The sequence below is a fragment of the Amphiura filiformis genome, chromosome 11 (genome assembly GCF_039555335.1).
Source record: "Amphiura filiformis chromosome 11, Afil_fr2py, whole genome shotgun sequence".
NCBI classification, from domain to species: Eukaryota; Metazoa; Echinodermata; class Ophiuroidea; order Amphilepidida; family Amphiuridae; genus Amphiura; species Amphiura filiformis.
The window spans coordinates 49283614-49311475 of record NC_092638.1 but is presented as its reverse complement, the minus strand read 5'-3'; the positions used below and the strand labels follow the sequence as shown (position 1 = coordinate 49311475).

At 39.4% G+C, this 27862-nt stretch overlaps 3 protein-coding genes across 3 annotated transcripts in view; all 3 read right to left on the bottom strand.

The window, feature by feature from the left end:
- The window catches only part of LOC140164934 (short transient receptor potential channel 7-like), a 107411-nt gene extending 90906 nt beyond the window's left edge, over nt 1-16505 (bottom strand). Inside the window, exon 1 of the mRNA XM_072188332.1 lies at nt 16319-16505. The gene's annotated coding sequence lies outside the window, so the exon portion shown is untranslated. The remainder of the gene's footprint in view (nt 1-16318) is intronic.
- LOC140163740 (short transient receptor potential channel 5-like) lies at nt 233-10098 on the bottom strand. The gene is made up of 7 exons (XM_072187057.1): nt 10095-10098; nt 9095-9213; nt 6882-6995; nt 4639-4836; nt 2365-2460; nt 1366-1473; nt 233-241 (listed from the first exon to the last, which is right to left on the bottom strand). Exons 1-7 carry the CDS (start codon nt 10096-10098, stop codon nt 233-235), a joined length of 648 nt encoding a protein of 215 aa, XP_072043158.1.
- Nucleotides 16506-26084: 9579 nt separating the features above from the next.
- LOC140163739 (uncharacterized) overlaps nt 26085-27862 on the bottom strand; it is a 51423-nt gene continuing 49645 nt past the window's right edge. Inside the window, 2 exon segments of the mRNA XM_072187056.1 lie at nt 26085-26847; nt 27104-27861. Of these exon segments, the coding sequence (XP_072043157.1) occupies nt 26544-26847; nt 27104-27861 (1062 nt within the window). The 3' untranslated portion in view covers nt 26085-26543.

Below are 27862 nucleotides of genomic sequence, written 5' to 3'. Positions count from 1 at the left end.
CAATTTTGAGGTCGCCATTGGATTAACACATAATCATGAAATCTTCATAAACAATTCTAAATTTGTTATGTGGTGTCAAAGCAAAATCATCTTACTCTAAAACCGTCGGGGTACGACCGTGTACCACACTGCAAGTATGTTAATTTTCCATTTGTAATTGCTAACCGTGTATTTTGAATGGGGCTGTCAGCCCTGTATCTTCGCCAGCCTCGTACGTCACGTGTTGCGCTTCCTATGCCGCCTGATATATTTTACACAATCAGCATAACTTATTATGCAAGTTTATGCATATTATATTTAAATGAAGATGGTATATTGAATGACACCAAGAACACCTCTATTGAATAATGCAAATTAGTTGGTATTATGTCTCTTAACTTAAGCCTGCATAATAAGGACGAGGGTGTCAATCTACCTTTGTCCCCCCTCTCCCAACAAAACACAGATTCCGACAAATTAGGTTACAAAACAAGAGCCATGCGGTTTTACATCAGTTCAACCAAGGATATTTTGTGCACCTAAAATGCAGTACATTACAGGCCACAAGACTAGATGTAGGAAACCTACAATCCGCGGCCTAACCCAACCAAAATAGGTCGAGGAGGGTACCCAGGAAAATGCGTTGATTTGGTCCGGGACATTTATTCTAAACGTATATTAAAGATAAATATATATTCTATGGTGTTAAAAGAGTTGTCTTGGTAAAACCCATCTACTTTGGTAATTTGACCTTTGAACTATTTACATATTCATTATTGATATAATGAATTAATGAGGAATTAATAAGGCTCTCGAGTGGGATAGGACCACAAGTGAATTGAATAGAATCTCCCGTAAAATCAATTGAATCAATTCTGTATTGATTTGATTAAATCACTTGCATTTGTCACTAGATAGACCCATAGACTCGAACGCAGGACACATGGAAGGAATATTACACTGTCTCGGGATGTTTTTATTTTGGGAAAAACCCTAAACTTTTACAAGATAATAGTACATCAGCTTTTCCATTTTATCTTTTGGAATCTATTACAACAAATTCGTTTATTTTGGCTCGCCGTATATGTAAGATAAACGGTTCAAAACAGACCATTACCATAAATAATCGGTGTCTTGTTGAGGTATGGTTCGCATGTTAGTCGCTCGGAAGGCGAGACCCCGAGACTAACATGCGAACCATACCTCAACAAGACACCGATTATTTATGGTAATGGTCTGTTTCTCACCCTTTATCTACTAGGCCTATAAACTGGACTATATATTCCCAAAGATGGCCGACCAAATCCTGACCATGACTTGGCTCGTTGGATTTGTCTATATCATCCAACATTTCTTTCATCAAATGCCTCAAAGATGTATACTTACCCTCCTTTGGTCAAATTGTATCGCTCTGGACAACTTTGGAAACGGTCCCATATTCACGTTGTCGGTATCGTCTCCATCATGATCATGATGAGATAAAACGGTCAAGATCTGAATTGGATAAATATTGATATGACGTTAGAGTCCGCACTACCTCAAAATATAGAAGAAAGAGATTAATTTCCTCCATGCGCAAAATACTGTGGAGTGTCTTGGTGTGAGGCTGATCCAGCCCTCGAATTAAGGATCTGAAGGGGCGCGGCAACTTTTTTAGGGCAAGTTGAAAATTGCCTTGGATTTTCACTGAAAAGGCATGGCAGCACGGCAGTTTGTAATATTTCAAGAAGGCATCATGGCAACTGTTGAAAATATGAGAAGGGCACCATGGCAATTTCTAAAAAGTGAAGAAAACACACACAAACATAGATAGATGATTTTACAATGAAGAGGCAGGGCTGGGGTACCGACGGCAACTTCATTAGAGGGCACGGCAAGTGACTGCCTTGGTAAAGGACATTTTGAGGGCATTACGGCAGTGGGGATGGGCACCCACGGCATATTCAAATCAAATCCATGATTGAATAGCTAATAGCTTATATCGGGGGACTTAATCAAAACTTTTTAAAAGAATATGGCAGCTAATTTACTATATTTAGACACCAGAGTTGTTTTTGTGCGCTGTATGTAGGACTACAGAAGCTTAAATGTGCCTTCAATTCGTTACAAGAAGTCGCGACTTGTTGTCTTCAGTTGGTAAGTCACGATCAGAGTGGTCCAGGAGTGTGGTCTTTGATGGGTCAACAAAAACAAGGGCATATTTAGAATCTAGAATGTTGATTCACATTTTAGTCCATTTTCTACTATAGGCCTACTGGATGACACAAAACATTCATAACTTTTAAAACATCTTAATTTCCATGACCTGTTGTAAGGTATTGGTGGACTAGCCTAAGCTGTTTAATTAAGGTTTTCGTTTCGAAAAGTGGAATATCGCAAATATACCTCTTCAGTACTCCTTGCGCCGGAGATGATATCCGTACCGAGCCGATTCATTGTTTCAGCAAGTTCCAGGTAACTTGATTTAAAGGAGACTTCACTCTGAAATTATCCGGTTACAACATAGTAAGATTGAACATGGTAAAGGATCGTTCACAAACACTTGTTAGGGGGGGCCTGATGGAAAAAGGGGGGGGCTGAAAATGGTTGACCCTCCTAAGGGGGGGGCTGAAAAAAATGACCAAAAATTTTCCTGGGAAAATTGAGTTTATATGCTTTTCTATGGGGTTGACCCATAATTTTCATGTCAAAGGGGGGGGGGGGGGGTGAAATTTTGAGATCTCAAAAGGGGGGGGGGGGCGGAAAATTTTCGCGATTAATGCATCAGGCCCCCTAACAAGTGTTTGTGAACGGTCCCTAATGATGTAAAATTAATTTTATGTAAGTATTGGCAAAAGAGAGCACATTTATCTGAAAATATTCCAGGATTTGGCTGTTCCATGTACAGTACTTTTTTCCAACTCATTTATCGCATCCCCGCGCATACTGTTTTTAGAGACAAAACCCTTGCATTTAGAAATAAAGCTGAATTTACATTGCTAAGCGATAGCGATTGTTTTTTAGCCAATGAGGTCGAGCGCTTTATGTTGAGATGAAAAAAAAAACCATTTTGATGGTTTTTGGACGATTTTTCAAAACACGGGCCCATGTCTATATAAAGTGAAAACCTAACCGCATGTGCAGGGATTAGTTGCGAAAATCAAAACTATTTGAGGGCCACGTCCCGTATAATACTTCAACATGAGCTAACATGTAAGGGACCGATCAATATTTACGCCAATTTTCGAATTCTATCTTGTTTTCCCCCTTTTCTTCTTCTTCTGCTTCTGCTTCTGCTTTGATACTCCTCAACGCTACATTTGTAACTCTGGAACCTAGAGTTAATGATTGTATTTTTGAAGTAGGCCTACAGTCAACAGTACCGGGATGATCCCCTGCTCTTTTCGAATAGCCTGTGACGTTCTTTAACGTGCACACTACATTAATGTGAGAAAATATGCATGTACACGGGACCGACAGCTTAAAGTGCCCTCCGAAGCACTAAGCAAGTAGAGATGAAGTGCCTTGCTCAAGGACACAAAGAGCCGGACCTGGGATTCGAACCCTTGACCCTCGGTATCGGATTCGCAGTCCTACGCCTTAACCACTAGGCCACGCTCTCCCCATTTAAAACTTAACATTCCCATCTCATGGTTCAAGTAAAAAATTCAAATTTCCCCCTCAAGCCAATCGGATTCCGTATTAAAACTCCCACTTCCCCACTGTCGTAGATATTGAACGGTCCCTACCCCCGCCCCCCCCGGAACATTTTGGCTGCAGAAAAATTACCGATGCGTTGCTTAGTCGCAAAGACAAACTGCGCTCATATCATCGAACTATGCCTTTGCATGCATGTAAAGGGACTGACATTTTCTTCGGAAGGGGGGGGGGGTCCCAAATATACTGGGGGGGTGGAGGGGTCATAGAATTTGTAGACCAAAAATAGGTGCATTCTTAACTTCACAATCAAAATGTGCGTACAATCTATTATAGCTATATAATGCAAAATTTTTACGCGCTCCACGCGCCTTCTTTACACTTACGATACAAATTTTAATACGTTCCGTGCACTTTCTTCGCTCTTAGGTTTTGGTGCGCTCCGCGCCTTAGTTCCGGCAATGAATAATTTGTCTTGAGTCTGTGTATGTGGAAGGGGGGGGGGGTCATAAAAATTTCGACCCAAAATAGGGGGGTCGTAAATTGATTTTGTCTGCGATAGGGGGGGTCATAAAATTGACTCAGGTCACCGACACATTTTTTTTATATTTGGGACAACCCCCCCCCCAACATTTCGAAGAAATTGCCAACCCCTAAGCAGTGGCGTACCAGGGGGCGGAGGGAAGCTTGAAAGGTAACCAGTAAACACACAAATGTTCTTCAAAACGTTGATTCCAAACGTTTTAATAACATTTAAATGTCGGGTTTTATAAAGGTTATGAAAACGTTTTTAAAACGAAATTAAACACTTAAATAACATTCTGTTTAGGATGTTTTGCACCAAGTTTTCAAAAATGTTTTTTGAATGTTATTAAAACGTTTTTATACCCTTTATATGACCCGACATTTAAACGTTTTCTGTAAAACGTTTTGTGTTTGCTGCATGGATAACGTTTTTTGGTGTGTGTGTGTGTGTGTGCGGCATTCATATAATTGACAAGATTGAGCTACAAACAATCTTACCTTACTGAGCTTCTGAAGGGTGTCACTTAATACAAATGCCCTATCCACAGGATCGGGGTATTTTTGAGATACATAAGCTTCACTAGCCAATCCCTTATAGATTTCAAGTAGACCCACGGATTTCTGAAAAATGTCGCTTGCTCTTGTTGAGTCGTTTTTCAAGTTTTCCGGGATACTTGCACCAGCATTCAGAAGAAGCTGTACAGAAAGATAATAAAAGTCGCGACGATGTTTTTTTTTGTCTATTATCTAAAAGCTTCTAATTAAAGATAATAAATAATTTAATTGAAAATCGTGTAAAATTGCTTTATACATCGATTTTCACTGTAATGTCAAATAAAGGTTTTCTCGAGAATCAAATTAGAACTTAGCAGCAAAATTAGTGTGACCATTGTACTGCACTTGCCATGCTTGCCGTCATTTACAAAGACGGAAGAGGTCAGCCCAATGAATTATTCGGAATATGGGTCCTTTTTGTTTTGCTTAGAACTGACATTTTGTGTGTTCTATTTGACCTAGGTCTATCTCAACACGAAATGACAAAATTTACAGCCTGTGGTCCAAAAAAAAAAGTATGCAGGGCAAAAATCCAAGATGGCTGCCATTTTCCCTGGAATCACATTTTTAGCCATAACTTTGTCATTTTTTGTTTTTTTTTTCTTAGTTGTGGTGTCTAACTCTATGTTTTTGGGTCAAGCAATCATTTTATGTAATTAGAAGTATAAAACCTTTAAATGTGGATTTGAGACCTTTTTTTTTTACCAGAGGTGAATTGTGCGTATTGTTTTTTTAGTGTTAGTACTCCTACTTATTATTAAATTTTAAATTTATTCTATTTATTCGGCTATTTTTTACTTCTTCGCTTTGTTCAAAAGTGGTGCGGCGATCGCCTGACCTGACGCATAGGTACAAGTAACTTGGCACCAAAAAGTTTCATTGTCATCGCTAAATAGAATGGCTTTGGACACTAAAATAATGGATGACCATATTTAGAGATATTGACATTAACTGGTTCTCGGATGAATGAAGAAAATCATACTCTTCAGCCCTTCAGGGGAAAATATTAATTATTTTGATGTCGACCTTTATGCTTGACTTCACGCGTGTATTCCTGTAATTTATTTACTTGTCATAATTTGTGTGATCAACAATTAACCAAGAGAAGTCACTTCTTTTAATTGAATCAGAAATTTATAGTTAGTGCCAAACATGTCATAAGTTAAGTAGTCACTGAATTTATTGGGGCAATTGTTTGGATCACATAGGTCAATTCTCGCTATTCGCAATAAGGGCGCCGCCAGCGGTTTGCGATGTAATCGTGATGTATCATGGGAAAATCGTGATGTATCATGGGAAAAGGTCGACATCCAAGTCCGCGCAATACGAATATTACCATGCTATTACATAGGAACACGTGACAATATTTTTTAGTTTGTCAATATAACGGTATTACACGCAAATCGATAGAGAAAAAATTAATTGTGCACATTTCAAATCACATTATTAAGTATTATTGAGTATCGATTCGCGTGTAACATCTTTATTTTGACAAACTAAAAAATATTGTCACGTGTTCCTATGTAATAGCATGGTAATATTCGTATTGCGCGGCCCTGGATGTCGACCTTTTCCCATGATACATCACGATTACATCGCAAACCGCTGGCGCTGGCGGCGCCCTTATTGCGAATAGCGAGAATTGCTATTATTATTTATCTGTGACCTAACCTACATTATGACTTCTTGAAATTCACGAGTGGGCATAAAACGCATGTTTTTAGCGATTCTTGGCATTATGGTAAACAAATGGACACGTTTTCATAATTAGAAAGCAAATTTATACTTCTACGCTACTCAAATTTGGTACACTCACCGGAGCGCTTTCACCGGGTCAACCGGCGTCTTCAGCGGATGTTATTGCTCTGAAGATTGTTGTTGCTAGTGATGTAGTACTAGGACACCTCCGATGACTACATCACTAGCAACAACAATCTTCAGAACAATAACATCCGCTGAAGACGCCGGTTGACCCGATGAAAGCGCTCCGGTGAGTGTACCAAATTTGAGTAGCGTAGAAGTATAATGTGCTTTCTATTAATTTACGTTTACCGCTACGTATGAATATACATCATTATATTTTTCATAATTGTTAGCAATTTCTTCCATTACAAAACTGTGTATTACATTTCATATTAATGATATACAAGACTTCTTTTATTTTAAGCTATTAGAAGTAAATTTACCTGTACCAATGTGAAATCATTACGCTGTGCGGCCAGTATGATGGGAGTAACATCCGGATGAAATTCTTGGTCCTCACCGTGACATTCCAATACAGCAATACGACTTTCGTTTGTCTGGAAAATAAGGGAATATAATTTATGCGTTGATAATAAGGTGACACTGACCAATTCTTTCTGAGAAATTAAGAAATTGAACACTAATACAGATGTTGCATGATCAACCTGCCGATCGTGCCGAATGAGGTATCAAAGTACACAGAACAAAATTCTTCATCTATCGACTGCTTTATTTTGCAATAATTAGCTTTAGCGTCTTTAAGAAATAGCTTTTATTTCAATGTTCGGATAATTTTTGTGCATATGCATCCTGTTACGAGTCGTAAATGACTCAAGGCCAAAAATACCTTTTACTCAAATTCACTTCAGAATGCACAACAAAACACGCTGTTTGATTAAGTTAACAATATCTGAATCTTTAACGAAAAGTAAAGTATGATTTAACAATGATTTCTTAAATGAACATAAAAACAAAAAATCATTTAGAATCAATAAAACACACTGTTTCTACTTGTTGTTGATTGCAAATTGCAATTTCCAAAATGGTGCTGATTTCACCAATCACTGACAAGAAGCTTTTCTGCACTGATCCACTTTATTAACAGATGTGTTGTTTCATAAACCAGACTTCAGCAAGTCGACAGTAGAATATATTCCCTTTGGGAAGAGAAGAGCATATTGTTGCACTCGAAATCTCCTTCGTTATATACCGTAAACGTTCGCCTAATGGCGCACCTGGGCACATTTGCCTTTTTCGTAAATTTCACGTGCATATAGAGAGCTCCTCTTCTGCAATCCCTACATGAATTAAGGTTCCGTGCTCTTATTTGCTGGTGGGAATTTTATGGGAGGGCACTTTTAGAGACTTTTAAGGTTGTGCCTAAAATTCCACTTATGTCAAGGGAACCCATAGCGCCATTAGGCGAACGTTTACGGTATTGCTGTAATAATAGTACATTATTGCTATGCAATTGACTGACTCACATGTGCCTTTTTAAGGCACATAGACTATTATGAAGCCTAACTTGAACTCAGATATTAGTTAGGAGAAAAAGTTCAATTTGGTGACCACTCTCTGGCTAGTAAGGTTTGACGATTGATTCGACTTCTATGGACCATTTAGAAAAAAAATAGCCACCATGTCCCTCACGAAAATCCCGGCATTTTTCGCTAGAGGCCAAAATCCAAAATGGCCGCCGCCACCATTTTGAAAATTTAAGTTTTGAACCAGAGCACCTATAATCATGCACAAAGACACTTTTTCGGATATGTCGAGTACAAGGATTCCGATTCTGACATTAGTTTGACATTACGGCATCATTTTCACCCAGAAATCCAAGATGGTGGCCGGCACCATCTTGAAAAATTTAGTTTTGAACAAGAGGACCTAAAATCGTGTACAAAGACACTTTTTGGATAAGTTGACCATAAGGATTTCAAATTTGACATTACTTTGACATTACGAACTCATATTTGACATTACTTTTTACTTAAACTCTTGCATGATATCTTGAAAGGGGATCCCCATCTCTCATATCTCTCATGAAATAACTTTAAATAGTAAACAAAGTTCAATAATCAAATCAAATTACTCAGCACATCACAATCCACAGACATACATCTACCCCATACATCCATACAGAATTTAGGGGCTGTGCAATAATTATGAGCCCTGGGGAGGGTAAAATTGGGGGGGCAAGATATTTTGGCGAGCCGAAGGGGAGGGGTAATTTTGGCAAGCCGAGAAGGGGGGAGCAAGCGATTTTGGCGGGACGAGAGGGGGGTAAGCGATGGGGGCGGGGGGTGGCTCATAATTATTCCACAGCCCCTTAGGACTGCTTGGTACCTCCTCCTTTAACAATGTTCAGGCGACACAATAATGTACCGATGCACAGTTTTTACCTTTAACCCCCTCCGCACTACCTGCCGATCTAACACTGCCTCTGATTGGTTAATTACATGATATTTTCATTTTAATCACCAATCAGAATGGAAGTTTGCAAATAATTCACCCCAATTTTTTGTGTGATGAAATTATTCTAACAATGTTGCTGATTGGGCCAATTGATAATGAAAACTTCATTTTGGCCAATCGGCAGGTAGTTCTCATGGGGTTAAATGTATCACTCGGTAAAATCGTCACGTCGGAGCCTTACCGGTAAGTTTTGAGCATATTCACAGATGACTTTTACAGTTGCCGCAAAACCAACATCGACCGATTTCAGCAAAGCATTGGAGACTTGGATGTCATGTTTCAAAAGCTGTTGAACTAGTACTGTGTAAAGAAGGACAGAATCGAGCAAAGAACGCAAGTGATTAAAAGGCAGGAAGGCAAGCAAGCAAGCAAGCAAATAATATAGCCAAAAATATCTTTCCCCCCGATGGTATCTAATTAAAGTATCTGAAATTAACTGCCAAAGAAATAGGAAAGGCTTTAAAAATCATATGCCAACACTCTTATGACAGCGGAGTTGTTCCTAGTGACTGGTTGATTTCAAACATTTCACCGATATACAAAAAGGGAGACAAGACAAACCCAGCAAACTATAGATCTGTAAATCTAACCTCAGTTTGCAGCAAGATTTTTGAACATGTCCTAAAATCCAACATCATGAAACATCTGGACAAACATGGCATTTTGTGCGCTAACCAACATGGTTTTCGAAAAAACCACTCTTGTGAGACTCAGCTAATCAATACCATCCAGGAAATAGCTACCCACCTTGATCAAAAACAACAAGTGGACGTCATAATTATGGATTTCGAAAAAGCGTTCGATAAGGTGCCACATCAACGCTTGCTACTGAAGTTGAAAAATTACGGGATTCGGGGGAAAACACTTGAATGGACTAAAGCATTTTTAACCCAACGTAAACAACGTGTTGTTGTGGATGGTCAGTGCTCTGACTGGGTAGACGTTAAATCTAGTGTCCCTCAGGGCACGGTTACTGGCCCTTTGGATTTTCTCATTTTCATTAATGATCTGCCTCAGAACTTAACATCTTCTGTGAAATTGTTCGCAGATGACTGCGTGGTTTTAGGAAAATAACCGGATCTGAAAATGCCGACATGTTTTGATTTGAATGCGCTATCTGCATGGCAGTCAAAATGGCAAATGAGATTTAACGCCAAAAAGTGCTTTGTCCTCAAAATTACTCATGCTAGAAAACAATTAGATTATAAATACACCTTAAATAACACCCCATTGGAGGAAGTTAGTGAGTACCCATATATGGGGGTAACACTGAACTCAAAACTAACTTGGAACTCGCACATTAATAATACTGCTGCAAAGGCAAACAGAACTCTGGGATTTATTAAAAGAAACCTGTATTCATGTTCAAGACACATAAAAAGCCTGGCTTATAAATCTCTCATTCGTCCAGGTATGGAGTATTGTGGATCTGTGTGGGATCCGAATACAAAGGAACTCATACAGAAACTTGAAGCGGTGCAAAATCGGGCCGCAAGATTCGCAATGGCCGATTATGAAAGATTCAGCAGTGTGACAACCATGAAAGACAAACTTGATTGGGAGCCCCTCGAAGAACGTAGGATGACAACAAGAATCTCAGTCTTCCACCAAGCTCTAATGGGTCACCTCGCCATTCCAATGCATAATATCCTTCGCCCGGTCCAACGCTCCTCTCGACACAGTAAATTCACTCAACTACCAGCAACGAAAAACTGTTTGAAATATTCATTTATCAATCGTACTATTATTGACTGGAATAAGTTACCACATTACATCACAGACATAGAAGATAAGGACAAGTTTAAGACAACAGTGAAACAGTACTTCAAAGAAAGCAAAGAATAAGCAACCACCAAAGCATCTGCAGATTAGCACCACCCTGCTCGCGTGACTCCTCTTTAGGGGCGTTGGGCAGTAAATAATCCAGATCCAGATCCAGAAGCAAGAAAGGGAGAGAAAAAAAAAGAGGTAGGGAGGGAGAGGGAGAAAGAGAGAGAGAGAGAGAGAGGGGGGGCGAACTTCGCTATTCCGAAGGTTCGCTATTCCGAAGGTTCACTATTCCGAAAATTAAAAGGTTCTCTATTACGAATGTTCTCTATTCCGAGAACAGAAAAGTTCTCTATTCCGAATATGAAAAGGGTTCTCTATTCCGAATATGAAAAAATGGGTTCTCTATTCCGAATATGAAAAAATGGGTTCTCTATTCCGAAAACGAAAGAAGGTTCTTTATTCCGATATAAGTCACCGTGTTCTCTACTCCGAAAATGAAAAAAGGTTCTCTATTCCGAATATGAAAAAAGGGTTCTCCATTCCGAAATCTGGGGCCCGTGACCTTTGACCTCTGGGGCCAAGATGGGCAAAGGATAAATCTACGGGGTAGGGCCCGTTAGTGTACCACATGGGCCCTGGGGCCTTTGTAGTTTTAGCGCTAGCCTTGACAGAATGATGTGTTTGATGACGGAGGAAAAGGCCCTAAAAGAAACCAAGTAAAGTTTTTCGGTTAGCCATGATGTTACGAATTCCACTGCATATAAATAACATAATCGGAATAGAGAACCTTTTTTCATATTCGGAGTAGAGAACACGGTGACTTGTTTCGGCATAAAGAACCTTTATTCGTTTTCGGAATAGAGAACCCATATTTGAATATTCGGAATAGAGAACCTTTTTCATATTCGGAATAGAGAACCTTTCTGTTTTCGGAATAGAGAACCTGTTTGTGTTTTGGGAATATTCGGAATAGAGAACCTTCGGAATAGAAAAAAGTTTTTTCGGAATAGCAAACCTTTAATTACATTCGGAATAGCGAATGGTAAAATTACACGTTCGGAAAAGCGAACCTTCGGAATAGCGAACCTTCGGAATAGCGAGATGACCCCAGAGAGAGATACAGACAGACACAAAAAATGAAGGAAGGAAGGAAAGAAGGTGGTCTATATAGAACGGTAATTTATGCTTTATCAGTATGCTTCGACTATATTTATAAATGCGTATTTATAAATACGCACGTGACCACCTCGGTACTGCCATAACAGCTTGTAGACAGTAAGTCTCGAAGTGACCTTCTACATAACGGGTGGTCTTCCTGTACATTTGAATGCAAATGTGGTAAACAACGCGAGACTGTGCGGCAAAATTGTCTATTTTGTTCAACTTAGTGATTATCAATAAGGCTACCTTCATGATCAGACGTGAGTCTGACTGACCTCTCGTAATTATTCTGAAATGATCAAGTCACATTATACTAACTTCTACCAGTCAATCGCTTGAATACATCAGAGAACGATATTAGCTCGATTACATCAGCTCACATCTTTTGTTTGCGCCATTTTACATCTCTACGGTGCAAAATTCAACGTACTTACCATGGGAAGACCAAGAAATCGCTCGACTGGTGAAAATCCATCTCAGTCTGAACTAACCAAATCGATCATTGAAGCCTTTAAATCCAATGATTTAATACAACAACTGACACCCGTTCTTATAAATGCGGTATCTGATGCAGTTTCCAGGTCTATCCATGACTCACTTCAACTTGAACTAATTAAGAAACGGGATGACACAATCAATTCATATACATCTCAAGCGAAGTTGCCCGAAGCGCAGGTATTTTATCTAAGCTTCGTTATGTCCTTCCGTCTGTCATCCTGAAGCCACTCTATGACACACTTGTGATCCCCACCTGAGTTATTGTAATATTGATTGGGGTAGAGCTGCGTCTTCACGCCTTAAACCTCTCTTTAGACTTCAAAAACGCGCAATCAGATATATCACCAATGCTTATTTTCGAGCACATACTGGGCCTTTGTTTGCCAATCTTAAAACTCTTCGTCTGGATGATATCAATGAACTTTATACTGCTATCTTTATGTTCAAAGCTCACAACTGCTTGCTTCCTGCACTGTTTGACAACTATTTTCAATATAGTGCTACAATTCATAGTCATAATACAAGGCGTGTGAATAATGTCTATCCGCTATATGCTTAACTCAATTAAAGTGCATGGAGTTAACATAATTATGGGACTCCATTCCCATTTCCATCCAAAATGCCACATCCACAAGCTCCTTCAAACATCATTTTAAGAGCAATTTGCTTTCTAAACCGGTTTACCAGTAATTATTCTTTGACTCTTGTTCACATCTCGTGCCTTTCAATAGGTTGCTTATTTTAACGTGATCGCATTTGACTGTCATCAGTGGGCTTGTGATCGCATACACTGCTTTGTTTTTAGAGAGAAGTAATTCACTGGTAGAGCACCAGCGCAGTCACTTTCGGAGCCTTATTTCACCCTTATACAGATGAGCATTCCATTATAATGCCTCTTTGAAGGTGTCTTGGGAAGTATTTCTTGAACTGCATATCTCCTTGTCTTGGGTAGGCATCAAACAATTCTCTGAGGTCTGTGGACTTAGGACCAGACTCTGGTGGGTAAAACCCGGTTTTAAGGGATCCCAACCGTCCCGCTTCCCTCAGAGATAGATTTAATTAAATCATCATCAGAGATTGGGCACTCCATCCTACTTTCAGGCTAGTAACAGCTGGTATGAGTGGCGTAAACCAGCATGCCAAGTCAATGCCCCTATATCACCCAGCAGACCCTTGGGCTAGAGTCAGCTGAGCAGAATCACCTTGTTGCAGTCTAACTAACAAACGAAAAAAATCAGCTTGTTACACTAGCAAGTACCACACCGTTGCAACGGTCCACCCGGGGTGATGTAAGGCAGCAGGCAGGACTATTGTATAGCTATGAAAAAAGTGTCGTTGAGGAATATTTATAAGTGTCACTTGGCATATTTAAGTCTGAGTGTCTTGTGCTGGTTCGTCTTCTTTATCTTCACATGGAGACGGTTCCCAGCTTTGAATCAGGTCTATCTGTCGGAATGCTTTGCTTTGACGGCATAACCATATCACATAGCTGGTTCTGAGTGCGGTTTTAGAAGCCACGTCCACGATGCTACGTCTCTTTCCACTTGGTAGGGCTACTCCAAGAGCAACGATGCATTTTGTCAGCGATGTGTTGTAAATACCTCTGCTTCCAATTTCAATTGGGAAGTAGTGCGTACACCATCCCCTATTTTCGCAGTCGGCTACAAGATCTTGGTATTTGCTTTTCTTTCTTGCATTGGCATTTGACAGGTTTTCTTAAGGGACTGTAAGCTCAATGATGATAACTGTTTTGGTCCTTTCAGAATAGATTGTAATATCAGGACGTTTTGCCGTCTCTGTGATTATGGGAGGAAATACTACTTGCTTATGTTCCTCGTCCATCAGGAATTCCCAGTCAATGGCCTTCTGTAAGAGGTTTGTTGGATCTCTTTTTGGAAGAGGCAGTGCTGGATTCCGGTAGGTTACACCATCTGCAGTGCGGAATTTGATAGTAGTCATATAGTTGGTATCTTCTGGAGGGGTGTATGACTTTTGACTTACCTCTTCAATGAAGGGCATTATGCCATTTGCTACAGCTTTCAGTGTCTGATCATGTCTCCAGTTGTATCTACCACTCTACAGAGAATAGTTGCATCCATTTAAGATATGGAATAGAGTGCAGTTATTATGATGACATAGATGACAGGATCCAAGGGTGGTCTTTCCTCAGAGTCTCAAATTAGCTGGTGATGGAAGTTGGTCGTGGATGGCATTGACATGGAAAGATAGGAGCTCTGGTGTCCATACATGAAGGAGCTTCGTCCAAGATGTATCTACTTGCATGGCAGAGTCCCATCTGAGCTGAGCCATTGTCCTTGTTTGGCGCAGTCATCATGGTCATAGAGGTACACAAGCATGTCATCTTCATCTATGTCTTTTATCAGACTAGTGAGGCATTTCCTGTGTTCTTGAGGTTTCATGTCTCTTAACAGTTTCTGGTTCTTTTTGAAACCAAGGCCTGTTCTGTCTGTTTGACCTCTGCACATCTCATCCAGTATCAGATGTCGCTCTCTTTGTTCAAGTTCTCTGACTCCATTCCACCTTGATTGCTTTGCTGTTCTTTGTAGGCAGTCTGTGTTTTTCCATCTATAGAATAGGCCTACTTGTTGAGATGATGCTTGGTGACTTGCATGCATTTTACAGAAGTGGTGAGTCTTTTAAGGTGAAGCCCATACTTCTTCCTGCTTCTGTATAGAGCACTGTTGGTGGTACATCTGCTTATTCCTGCCCATCTTTTCAAGTATTTGGTGCAGGTAGCTTCCAAGCCCTCGATGTATGTAATTGGGAAGTTGTAGATGGTAAACTCCCGTGTCATTTTGGGTAGGATTGCATTATTATATATCCACATCTTCATGATTCCATTGAGTAGGCCTTTGTCTGTCTTTTTCAGCATGTCTGTTAGTTTCTGCTTTACAGACGCTCTGATTTCCTTATCTTAGAGATCTTTGAAGATAAGCTTGTCGAGGAATCGCATGGGTTGGTCGTGGATATACGCAACCTCTTCTCCATCTATTGTCAACTTTGGATCGTATGCCATGCACATATTGGGTTTTATGTCCCTCTTGCTTTTATTTCTTATTTGGGACAAATATATCTCTTCATGGCATGGGATCGACATTTGCTTAGCTTTGCCTTCATTGATCGAGTTTGCAAATTATGGCATTTGTCATTATATCATGTATTTTTTGAAGTTGTGAAATAAATGTTTCTAGAATTGAATTGAATTGAATTATTCTGTAAACGTTTCCGTCAATATATATTTTTTCCGTCGGCAAATACTTTTAAAATGTTGTTTTTGATAACATATTACAAATTCGGAACCCCCCGGCCCCATGTGTAATATTTTGCTATTCAATTTTGGAGGTGACAGCGAGGCCCAACTTCACAAAGGATCATAAGTACCACGCGTGAACGTTGTAGTGCGGGGCGATATAATCAAAATTGGATTCATCCATTGCTGTGGTAGTTAATCCGATTAACTACGTCATTTCTACGGCGTATGTATATGCCGGGTAGTCCGACTAATCAGTCCCTGAACAAAATATTAATTTCTGACATGATCGTGTACTGAGTCTGAACTATTTCCATTCAAAATCTTGATGGCAAACTTGACAATAGAAGCAAATGGTTCTACTTGACAGCTTTTTAATCCCTGTTCACGTTGCGTGAATCACTATATTATCACAATAATTGTGGACGGTCCTTCTGATACTCGAGTGTTTGGACAAGCGGAACGTCTTTTGTCTACCTCTCTGTTCGTTAACAGACGAGGGGGTCAAAATTGTCATCCTCGCCGAATAGGAAAGTAATTGTACGGCACTGATGCCGGGTATTGTTGCGCTGTTGTACTTTAAGGCAAAAATGTAATTAGTTCAGCTAAAAAAATATTTAGACCCCGATGACCTTACAGATTCATGACATGTGCATAAAATTAAAATTAATTAGGCCTACATCAAAAAAATAAACCGAAATCTACCTGAGTATCCTTCTTTGATGGCAAGTTTCAGCACGGTATCTCCGTTAGCGTTTTGACATTCCAAGTCAATTTCAAGTTCATCTTTTCGATTCAACAGATCCATAAATACACTGATATTTCCATCTTGTGCTGCTTTAAAGAACTGCTCTTGGGTCGTAAGTGACTCCTCCTCGCCGATTTGTACTTCATCCGATGTTAAAGCCATTTTAGAAAGGCTGATTTTGACCTCTTATTATTTACACTAGAGAAAAGAGTTTTTTATCTCAATTTTAAAGGCTCACGCACGTGCATGCATTATTCCACCAGCCCTCCTTACAAGACTCGTAATCATGATAACGTCATAAACGTATGGTGATGGTGTCAGTGGTTATTTGGCCAGGCTCATGATGTCGAGGTCTCTCCCTTCACTGCATTTCCTATCATATCCACAATTCCCATAGCAAAGATTATGTGGCACACTAACTCGTGCCAACTGTGTCGTTGTTTCTGCACAATACCGTATTATTTATTACAACTTTAGTACAAAATATTATTATGGATGGATGATCTGACCTGGATTTGTGCAAATTATGATACCCCAAATTACTCACTGTCTCTGTTTGATTCGTATCTGAAACTAAAAACAAATTTGACACATTGGCTAGTATGGACAAAAAATTATCCCATGATCTGACACCTGGTAATACTGACCATATGCCTTCCTCGTGGCAGTAGGCCTATAAAAGTAAAATCAATTTTTGTGATTTCTTCAAAAACTGACTGAAGAGGTTCATCAGGTCTGTTGATTAAACAGCTAATTAAAGTTCTTTGTGAAGACCAAAGGAAAAACTGATGTTTTTCTGCTGACAGTTTCGCTAAAAACCTTCTGGCTTTCTCAATTCAAAGCGATTGATGTTGTTATTGATCCATCTGCTTGGAGTGGGAATCCCGGCGGGATGTTATTGTTTTACCGGAAGTACTCCTGTCTCCAACGTTGGTCTTGAGCAGAGGATCAAAGATGTGGCTTAGAAATAATGTCCCCTATTCTCTGTTCATGATGGTGCCTCATTACATGGAATCCAGGTGTAGTAAAGCACAAGCGTGTCTCCACACACCAACCAACCAAACAATCAAACAAACATTGGTCTCTGATGTTGCACATTACAGGGCATCCATGTGTAGGAAAAACAACATTAGTCTCTGATATTGCACATTACATGATTACGGGGCATCGAGGTGTAGGAAAAACAACATTGGTCTCTGATGTTGCACATTACAGGGCATCCAGGTGTAGGAAAATCAACACTAGTCTCTGATGTTACACATTACAGGGCATCGAGGTGTAGGAAAAACAACATTGGTCCCTGATGTTGCACATTACAGGGCATCCAGGTGTAGGAAAAACAACATTGGTCTCTGATGTTGCACCATTACAGGACATCGAGGTGTAGGAAAAGCAAGATTAGTCTCTAACGTTGCACATTACAGGGCATCGAAGTGTAGGAAAAACAACATTAGTCTCTGATGTTGCACATTACAGGGCATCCATGTGTAGGAAAAACAACATTAGTCTCTGATGTTGCACATTACAGGGCATCCATGTGTAGGAAAAACAACATTAGTCTCTGATGTTGCATATTACAGGGCATCTATGTGTAGGAAAAACAACATTGGTCTCTGATGTTGCACATTACAGGGCATCCATGTGTAGGAAAAACAACATTAGTCTCTGATGTTGCACATTACAGGGCATCCAGGTGTAGGAAAAACAACATTAGTCTCTGATGTTGCACATTACAGGGTATCCAGGTGTAGGAAAAACAACACTAGTCTCTGATGTTGCACATTACAGGGCATCCAGGTGTAGGAAAAACAACATTAGTCTCTGATGTTGCACATTACAGGGCATCCAGGTGTAGGAAAAACAACATTAGTCTCTGATGTTGCACATTACAGGGCATCCAGGTGTAGGAAAAACAACATTAGTCTCTGATGCTGCACATTACAGGGTATCCAGGTGTAGGAAAAACAACATTAGTCTCTGATGCTGCACATTACAGGGCATCCATGTGTAGGAAAAACAACATTAGTCTCTGATGTTGCACATTACAGGGCATCCAGGTGTAGGAAAAACAACATTAGTCTCTGATGCTGCACATTACAGGGCATCCAGGTATAGGAAAAACAACATTAGTCTCTGATGTTACACATTACAGGCCATCCATGTGTAGGAAAAACAACATTAGTCTCTGATGTTGCACCATTACAGGACATCGAGGTGTAGGAAAAGCAAGATTAGTCTCTAACGTTGCACATTACAGGGCATCGAAGTGTAGGAAAAACAACATTGGTCTCTGATGTTGCACATTACAGGGCATCCATGTGTAGGAAAAACAACATTGGTCTCTGATGTTGCACATTACAGGGCACCCAAGTGTAGGAAAAACAACATTGGTCTCTGATGTTGCACATTACAGGGCATCGAGGTGTAGGAAAAACAACACTAGTCTCTGACGTTGCACATTACAGGGCATCGAGGTCTAGGAAAAACAACATTGGTCCCTGATGTTGCACATTACAGGGCATCCAGGTGCAGGAAGAACATTGGTCTCTGATGTTGCATATTACAGGGCATCCATGTGTAGGAAAAACAACATTGGTCCTTGATGTTGCACATTACAGGGCATTCATATGTAGGAAAAACAACATTGGTCCCTGATGTTGCACATTACAGGGCATCCAGGTGCAGGAAGAACAACATTGGTCTCTGATGTTGCATATTACAGGGCATCTATGTGTAGGAAAAACAACATTGGTCCCTGATGTTGCACATTACATGATTACGGGGCATCAAGGTGTAGGAAAAACAACATTGGTCTCTGATGTTGCACATTACAGGGCATTCATATGTAGGAAAAACAACATTAGTCCATGATGTTGCACATTTCAGGGCATCGAGGTGTAGGAAAAACAACACTAGTCTCTGATGCTGCACCATTACAGGGCATCCAGGTGTAGGAAGAACAACATTGGTCCCTGATGTTGCACATTACAGGGCATCGAGGTCTAGGAAAAACAACACTAGTGTCTGATGTTGCACATTACAGGACATCCAGATGTAGGAAAAACAACATTGGTCTCTGACGTTGCACATTACAGGGTATCCAGGTGTAGGAAAAACAACATTGGTCTCTGACGTTGCACATTACAGGGCATCGAGGTGTAGGAAAAACAACATTGGTCTCTGACGTTGCACATTACAGGGTATCCAGGTGTAGGAAAAACAACATTGGTCTCTGACGTTGCACATTACAGGGCATCCAGGTGTAGGAAAAACAACATTGGTCTCTGATGTTGCACATTACAGGGCATCCAGGTGTAGGAAAAACAACATTGGTCTCTGATGTTGCACATTACAGGGCATCCATGTGTAGGAAAAACAACATTGGTCTCTGATGTTGCACATTTAATACAGGGCATCCAGGTGTAGGAAAAACAACATTGGTCTCTGATGTTGCACATTACAGGGCATCCATGTGTAGGAAAAACATCATTGGTCTCTGATGCTGCACAACACAGGGTATCCAGGTGTAGGAAAAACAACATTAGTCTCTGATGTTGCACATTACAGGGCATCGAGGTGTAGGGAAAACAACACTAGTCTCTGATGCTGCACATTACAGGGCATCCAGGTGTAGGAAAAACAACACTAGTCTCTGATGTTGCACATTACAGGCCATCCAGGTGTAGGAAAAACATCATTGGTCTCTGATGCTGCACAACACAGGGTATCCAGGTGTAGGAAAAACAACATTGGTCTCTGATGTTGCACATTACAGGGCATCCAGGTGTAGGAAAAACAACATTGGTCTCTGATGTTGCACATTTAATACAGGGCATCCAGGTGTAGGAAAAACAACATTGGTCTCTGATGTTGCACATTACAGGGCATCCATGTGTAGGAAAAACATCATTGGTCTCTGATGCTGCACAACACAGGGTATCCAGGTGTAGGAAAAACAACATTAGTCTCTGATGTTGCACATTACAGGGCATCGAGAGGGAAAACAACACTAGTCTCTGATGCTGCACATTACAGGGCATCCAGGTGTAGGAAAAACAACATTGGTCTCTGATGTTGCACATTACAGGCCATCCAGGTGTAGGAAAAACATCATTGGTCTCTGATGCTGCACAACACAGGGTATCCAGGTGTAGGAAAAACAACATTGGTCTCTGATGTTGCACATTACAGGGCATCCAGGTGTAGGAAAAACAACATTGGTCTCTGATGTTGCACATTTAATACAGGGCATCCAGGTGTAGGAAAAACAACATTGGTCTCTGATGTTGCACATTACAGGGCATCCATGTGTAGGAAAAACATCATTGGTCTCTGATGCTGCACAACACAGGGTATCCAGGTGTAGGAAAAACAACATTAGTCTCTGATGTTGCACATTACATACAGGACATCCAGGTGTAGGAAAACAACACTAGTCTCTTATGTATATTACAGGGCACTTATGTTTAATATCAGGGATGTGTAACTCCACGTTTGACAAAAAGCCTGAAAATGGCGTGAAAATTACCAGAATTGCTCTAAAACGGGCTGAAAATAAAAGTAATCGCGTAAATATGGACAACAAAAAAGCCTGATTTCAGGCAAAAGCCTGTAAAGTTACAATCCTGGTTTATGACAACATCACTATGATGTGTTCAATATTTTAACTTGTCGGTTTTGATATTTCATTGTTTTTATTTTAAAATATTTTGAAAATAATGTGTTGTTGTTTTAATAGCTCAAATTATTCTGCTGCTCGCGACCAGGTAGAAAGTAAAATCACATGTTTGTGGCTACAGGGCAAAATATTTACAAGTGAAACCAAGCATTTTAGATTTCAATTTCAATCTTCATTCACAAAAATAGTACTATAGTGCATGTATGCAGTTTTGTATGCATAGAGTGGACCCGGTTTCCTTGGTGAACTCCCACCAAAGGGCAGTGCACTCACTGTTTATTTAGGGCAAGAACGTGAAAGTACACATAAATCATTGCCAGTTTATAAATTGAGCCAAATCTTTGCAAGGCAAAGTTACAAAATTGAAATGCCAAGACAAAGAATTTGGCACCATTTTTGGCTTAAAAATAACCGTGTACAAGTTTGTTGACTTTTAACATATTTTTGCCTGTAGCTTACAAACGAGAAATAGCAATGCTATTGATTGTATTTGCTTCTTATGATCAGCAGAATATTGAGATATTTTAAAATATGAATATTGGAATATTTCGAAAATTTTCCTCCAATTGATCTTTGACTCCTCAGGCCTCATCTGAAGTTACACACACTTCCATTTTTTGCATTATACAGTTTTGTACTCATGGGAATCCCCTGACCAAATCTAGCCCTATAAAGAAATGTTTGAAATTTTGATCACAGATGACTGTGCAACACAATTGCACCTGGGGTGTCCTTCAAAGCTTGTGATATATGCAGGGAGTAGAAAATCCTGAAAAACAGCATAAAATTGGTCTAAAATACCCCAAAACGGGCTGAAAATCAATCAAATTGTGTAAATGTTGGCCACAAAAAACACAGGATATCTGGATAAATCCTGAAGAATCACACCCCCATAGGTGTAGATCCCGGGGAGATGGGGGATAAATCCAATATTTTGCCAGGGCGGATGGTCCATTCAATCACCCCCCCCCCAATGTTGACGCCTGTATATGGGTTTCTGACCAAATTAACCTCATATTTGGCCATTTCAGTCCCAAATTTATTCAACTTTTGCACCATATTTCAAGTTCAGCTTCAAAATGGCAAAATTTTCCGCGCGCATTTTTACCACAAACTTGTTATGTCACCAAACGGTGCTGAATTCACTTTACTTCAAGAAATTTTTTCGAACCCCATCCCCCAATGTCAGAAAGAAATCTACGCCACTGCACACCCCCATTGCACTGTTCCATCATATGCAAGGAGAACCTTGAACTAACAGTAGACATGAAAGGAAGAATTACGTTGTAAGACTGGTTCAATTCCCATTCATGTGTGCTGCCAGATCGAGGCTCTCCTCGCATGGCGGAACCACAAATACTATGCATGTCCAAAATGATGAGGTGGTACTACACCCCTTGATAAATTTGTGACTATTTTTGCATTTTTCTCAAAAACTAATAAAATACTGGTAACAAAAGTTATAAATGTATATTTAGGGGCAAGGAATCCAGTTACTACACTAGAATGTTAGTGACTCAAGACAAGTAGTTATTGATTTATTGATCAAATATTGGGTTTCCCTCATTTTTGACTGTAACTCCACAACTGTTGTCTGTGCTGAAATAAAATTTTCAATGCAGTAGTTGTAGTCCTTGCCCCTATAATATACATATCTTACTTGTCACCAATGCGATACAATTTTTGAGAAAAACGCAAAAATAGGCACAAAATTGGCCAGGGATGTAGTATCCCCTTAAAACAATTATAACGTGAACAACTTAAAAATTACAACATGACATATCATTTCAATTCTCTTTTTTATAACAATTTATTCTTTTTTCCATCAAAGGAAACATTGAAATAAAATATTTTATACAACTTAATAACTCTCTCCAAGATATGACATAGTATAATACATAAATGTTTGCACAATTGCAACAAAAGAAATCATTTTGCATTTTGAAAATTACTTTCTACTTCGCACCATTAGTATTCCATAATCATCGTTTATTTAGAATGGACATAACCGCGTTATGATGAGCTATCCTGTACTCATTTTTCATTCAACTTCTGTAAAACAGTACAATTTATTCATAACATTCAAGGCACTGAAACTAATGACTGGGAAAATTGTACAATTATCAAATACATAAACCAGAAGAGACGCCAAGAGATCGGGAAAAAACAAAATGCACATTCTCGTGCTATTTTCCATGGATCATTTCTATTTGGACCTCATAAGTCGAGGGTTGACAAACAGAAGGCCTTAACTCACTTTTGGCCATTTTGAGATTTAGGTACCAAAATAATCTGTAATACCCACAGATTCTTAAAATCATAAAGCCTTAACTCAATTCAACTTCCTATTGCATCTATAGCACAATAATACTTGGTTTCAATTTCAATGCAAAATATTATTTTACTCATTTTTCTCAAAAAGGCACTTTTTGAGTTAAGGCCTTCTGTTTGTCAACCCTCAAAGTGTCTAATTAACTTCACCAAACAGCTCCAGCCAAAAGTATATTTAAAAAATGTTTTCTCAATAATTTATATTTTACACCCTGACAGTGGAGTACTTTTGATAAATGAGACGAATTAAAACTGCAAAAAAATGACGAAACGGAAGCTCTACGTGACAGACTCTTGGTGTCCTTTCACATAAAAACTTATTTCTGAACCATGGTTTAACAAGTGTACAAACCAAATTTCATGATTTCTGGTATATTTCTACAACATGCTATTCCCATTTAAATTCACCCACCCCTTAGGCAAATATGATCTTTATCTCCTACACAGGGGTGTAAATTTCAAATGGGGTTACCTGAATAGATTTTAAATGGAATCATCCATTCAGGTTACCCCATTTGAAAGTTACCTGTGTGGAAGATTAAGATCCGTTTTCGGGTGTATGGATTTCAACTGGAAGAGTCCAATACAATTGAGTACGAATCTATGCATAAAAACCTTTTTTTCTCGCTCACTAAGGGGCTGGCATTTTCATCGAACGGGGTGGGTCCCAAATATACGGGGGGATTTTTGGGAAAAAATAGGGGGTGGGCATAAAATATTTTTTGTTAACCTAAATGTACGGAGTCACAAGATGACCACAGATAGTATGTTTATTTTATTCAAAAAGACTGCTTTCAATAGCGTGTTTATTTTATTCAAAAAGACTGATTTCAATACAATTTTAGCCTGTTTAAGGGTAAGGTGTATCGGTGGTGGGAGATCATACAACTTTTGTTGCCGAAATAGGGGGTCACAATTTTATTGACACAAGACTTTTTGTAAATTTGGGACCCCCTTCCAAAGAAAATGTCACCTCCCTAATGGGTATTTTTGGGTCAAAAAAAAAAAAAAAAATTGGCCTGAGTCAATAGGGGAAGAGGTCCTTCCCTCGCCCCCTAGTTTCGGGACTGCATGGAAACAATCAACTAAAGGCAGCAGAAAAACATGTCACATGCTTTTGGCTGGTTAAGGTACGATTTATTCTGTGTAACAAAATAAACAGGACAACATGCCAAATATGGACTGGTTTTCCCTTTGCCTTTAGACACGTTCCTTGAGTATTATACTGCAATATTATTGTTTATCATTTAAATGTCATCTACAGCTCCCGTTTGTTGATTCCAAACATATGAGAAAGCGGAAACAGAACATTTGTTTGCAAATTTTTCTCATTTTATTTTTGAATAACAAAATGAAGATGCTTCACTTTTTCTTTATTTATAAAAACATTATAGAAACATATTTTGATAAGTTGATGGATACAGAAAACATAAAAAAGATTCAATCAAAAATAATTTTGTTGTGTTTTACACAATTCATAATTGCTAACAATTCCTCCATGACTAATATGTTCACCAAATATATGCTATATACATGATGCAGTTCACTAGCAACCAAAAATCTTGTTTCGAAATGAAAAGTAAATCAATAGAAACCTCTCAAAAGTGCATCACTAAACTTTACATCTATCATAATTTGTTACTGTCAAAAAAACCCACCCAGAATTGGTCTAATATGTGTTCAATAACATTATCAAACATCAGATTATCAAAAACCATTTCATTTTAACAAATTGCATACATGTCAAAGCTGGTACAATAGTTCTATGTTAAACATTGACGTCAAAATTCCGCTCGAATTTTTAATACAGGAAACTTCTGCAATTATCCACGTTTATAATGACGAAACACTTCCATTACAATGTATTGCACACTGAGAACACAGTTACAATTCATAAATAATGACAAAATGTACTTAGAACATGGTTTTCCCACTATATTTTAAACAATGCAGTTTTTCTGGTGCCACTTAGGTTTTTAAAACGTTTACATAGTTTTCCAGGTGCAATTTAGGTTTTTAAACTTTTGTAATAGCTGCACTCGAATGGTGGTGCATTTCTCTCTCAACTGTGCAAGCCAATTTTTGACGGTTCAGCGGCACAAAGACTTGCGTCCATTAGCTGCTGTGCAAGATGCCTGCAATGTCCATCAGTGAACTCATGTACAGTGCATGTCCTGAAAAGGAGCGCTTGGGCTGTTCCATTTCAAAGCCATACATCCCCTATAGAAGACATGACCTTAACCTCTCACACAGGGGTGTAAATTTCAAATGAAGTCACCCATTCAGGTATTAAACCCCATCTGAAATTCACTCTGTATGTCGTCGTTGGGCAGGAAAAAACCTCCTAGGTGTCATTGGCCCCTGAACATGTTTAAAGCAAAACCTCCCATGTTACTTGGTGGCAGTTTTGTTTTAAAAATGTTCAGGGGCCACAAGCACATAGGCGGTTTTTCATGCCCAACGACGATGTGCAAGATTAAAGTCATGTTTTCAAAGGGAGTTAAGTATATGGATTTAAACTGTAACAGCTCAATGTACTCTGAATGCAATTACTCATGCATATCACAAGCAATCACACACACAGATGTTAATGGAAATGCGTCTGTGTGCAGCTAAGCCATCAAAATCAGTCTATCATTCACATGTTTAATCAGCTAATGATACATGTATGTTAACTTGGTTGCTCGGACAGAATTACCACCCTGCTTTGCTGATTATGCCTGTTTGAGGTTTGTACATAGCACAGTGCTATTTTTTCAAATACTTAAGATGTACAACAGTTCGTAAAAAAAGTTTTGGAACAAAATTTGTGTTCCCACTACACAAGGCATAAACTAAAATGACTGGAAAAGATATTTCTGGTTAATTTCTTCATTATGTATTACATTTCTTTTCTACCTATTCTGGGTAGTTAAACTGTCTTTAAAAGCACAAAATACCATTGGAACATAAACTAACACAGTCGCATTTAATGCAAGATCTGTGCTTCTTTGATTGCTGCAGCAAAAATACAAAATGTACTATCAGCGCAATTCCACATTTATTTACTCTGGGCCCTTTTATTTTGAAAGAGTCCCCGAAAGAAAAAAATCAAGTACTGTTTTTTGGCAATAAAAACGGTCTCCCAGAGACTATAAATAATCACTTGCACACATAAAGGAATGGCAGAAATCTTAGGCTTTCTCTTTGTGTTTTGTTTTCGATTTCTTCTTTGCTTTTTTGTGCTTGTGTTTGTGAGTTGCTACAGATTTCTTGACTTCCTCTGCCTTCTTCTTGTGTTTCTTCTTCTTGCTGTGTTTCTTGTGCTTTTTGTGTTTCTTCTGCTTCTTCTGCTTCTCTTTAACTGGACTCGGACTGGGGCTCCTGCTGCTAGCTGCGCTTACTGCTGTCACTGTCGCTTTCTTCGCAGAGCTTTGGCGTTCGAACTTGGACTCACTTTTCTCTGCTCTGGGGCAGCTGCTTCCTCTTTTGTAGGCTCTTCCATGTCAACGTCTTCGTTGTAATCAGGCTCAAAGGTTTCCTCGTTGTTGATGTTGTCCAGTTCCAAGCCAAGACCTTTTACCTTTTTGGGAGAGGCATGTGCTGAAGTCGCTCTAGCCGGGCTCGACTCGTACTCATCGCGGTCCCACTTGGACACGGGAACTTCAACTGTTATCAAATTAGTGTTTTCATTTTTAGATGCCTCTACATCAACATTCTCCTTGTCACCTTTGTCTTTGCCTTCTGACGTCACAACTGCTTCAGTCTTTGTCTCTCTGCGGTATCTTCCTTGTTCATCTTTGGTTCAACACTAGCTGTAGGTTTTGAAGGTACTTTTTCTTTCTCAGTTTTTGGTTTACTCGTAATTTTCTGTTTGGTTTCATCATTATTATCATGGCTAGACTTACCATCAATTTTCACAGGTACTTTCTCTTTTTCAGTTTTTGGTTTACTTGAAATTTTCTGCTTGGCTTCATCCTTATCATGATTTGACTTACCATTTTCAACTCTCTGACCTTTGACCTTCTCGTCTACCCTCTGACTTTTGACCTTCTCGTCTACCCTCTGACTTTTGACCTTCTCGTCTACCCTCTGACTTTTGACCTTCTCGTCTCCTTTCTGCCTTTTGACCTTTTCAGTCTTGCCACTTTGCTTCTTCACCTTTTCAGTCTCGCTTTTCTCTTTCAATGGAGCAAGTGGTTTTGATTCCATTTGATGTGCCTCCTTGTGTTGCGACAAGTCCCTGTGTTTGACGGGTGATCCGAGCCTTCTTTCCAGACGCGAGCCTTCCTTGGTTCTACGTAGTGCAGCCATAGCCGCATCGCCTTCATCCATGTCAGAGGATCGACAGATGATGCACCACCGTCTGCTATCTCTTCCTGCCGTTATTGTAATCTGTTCTCTTCCATCTAATCTTACCATCTTACTTGCGTAGAGTTTAGAACGAGGACTGCCACCTGCAGAACTACTACTGCCATAGTCCACAATATTGATAGTTGATTTTACTGGGCTC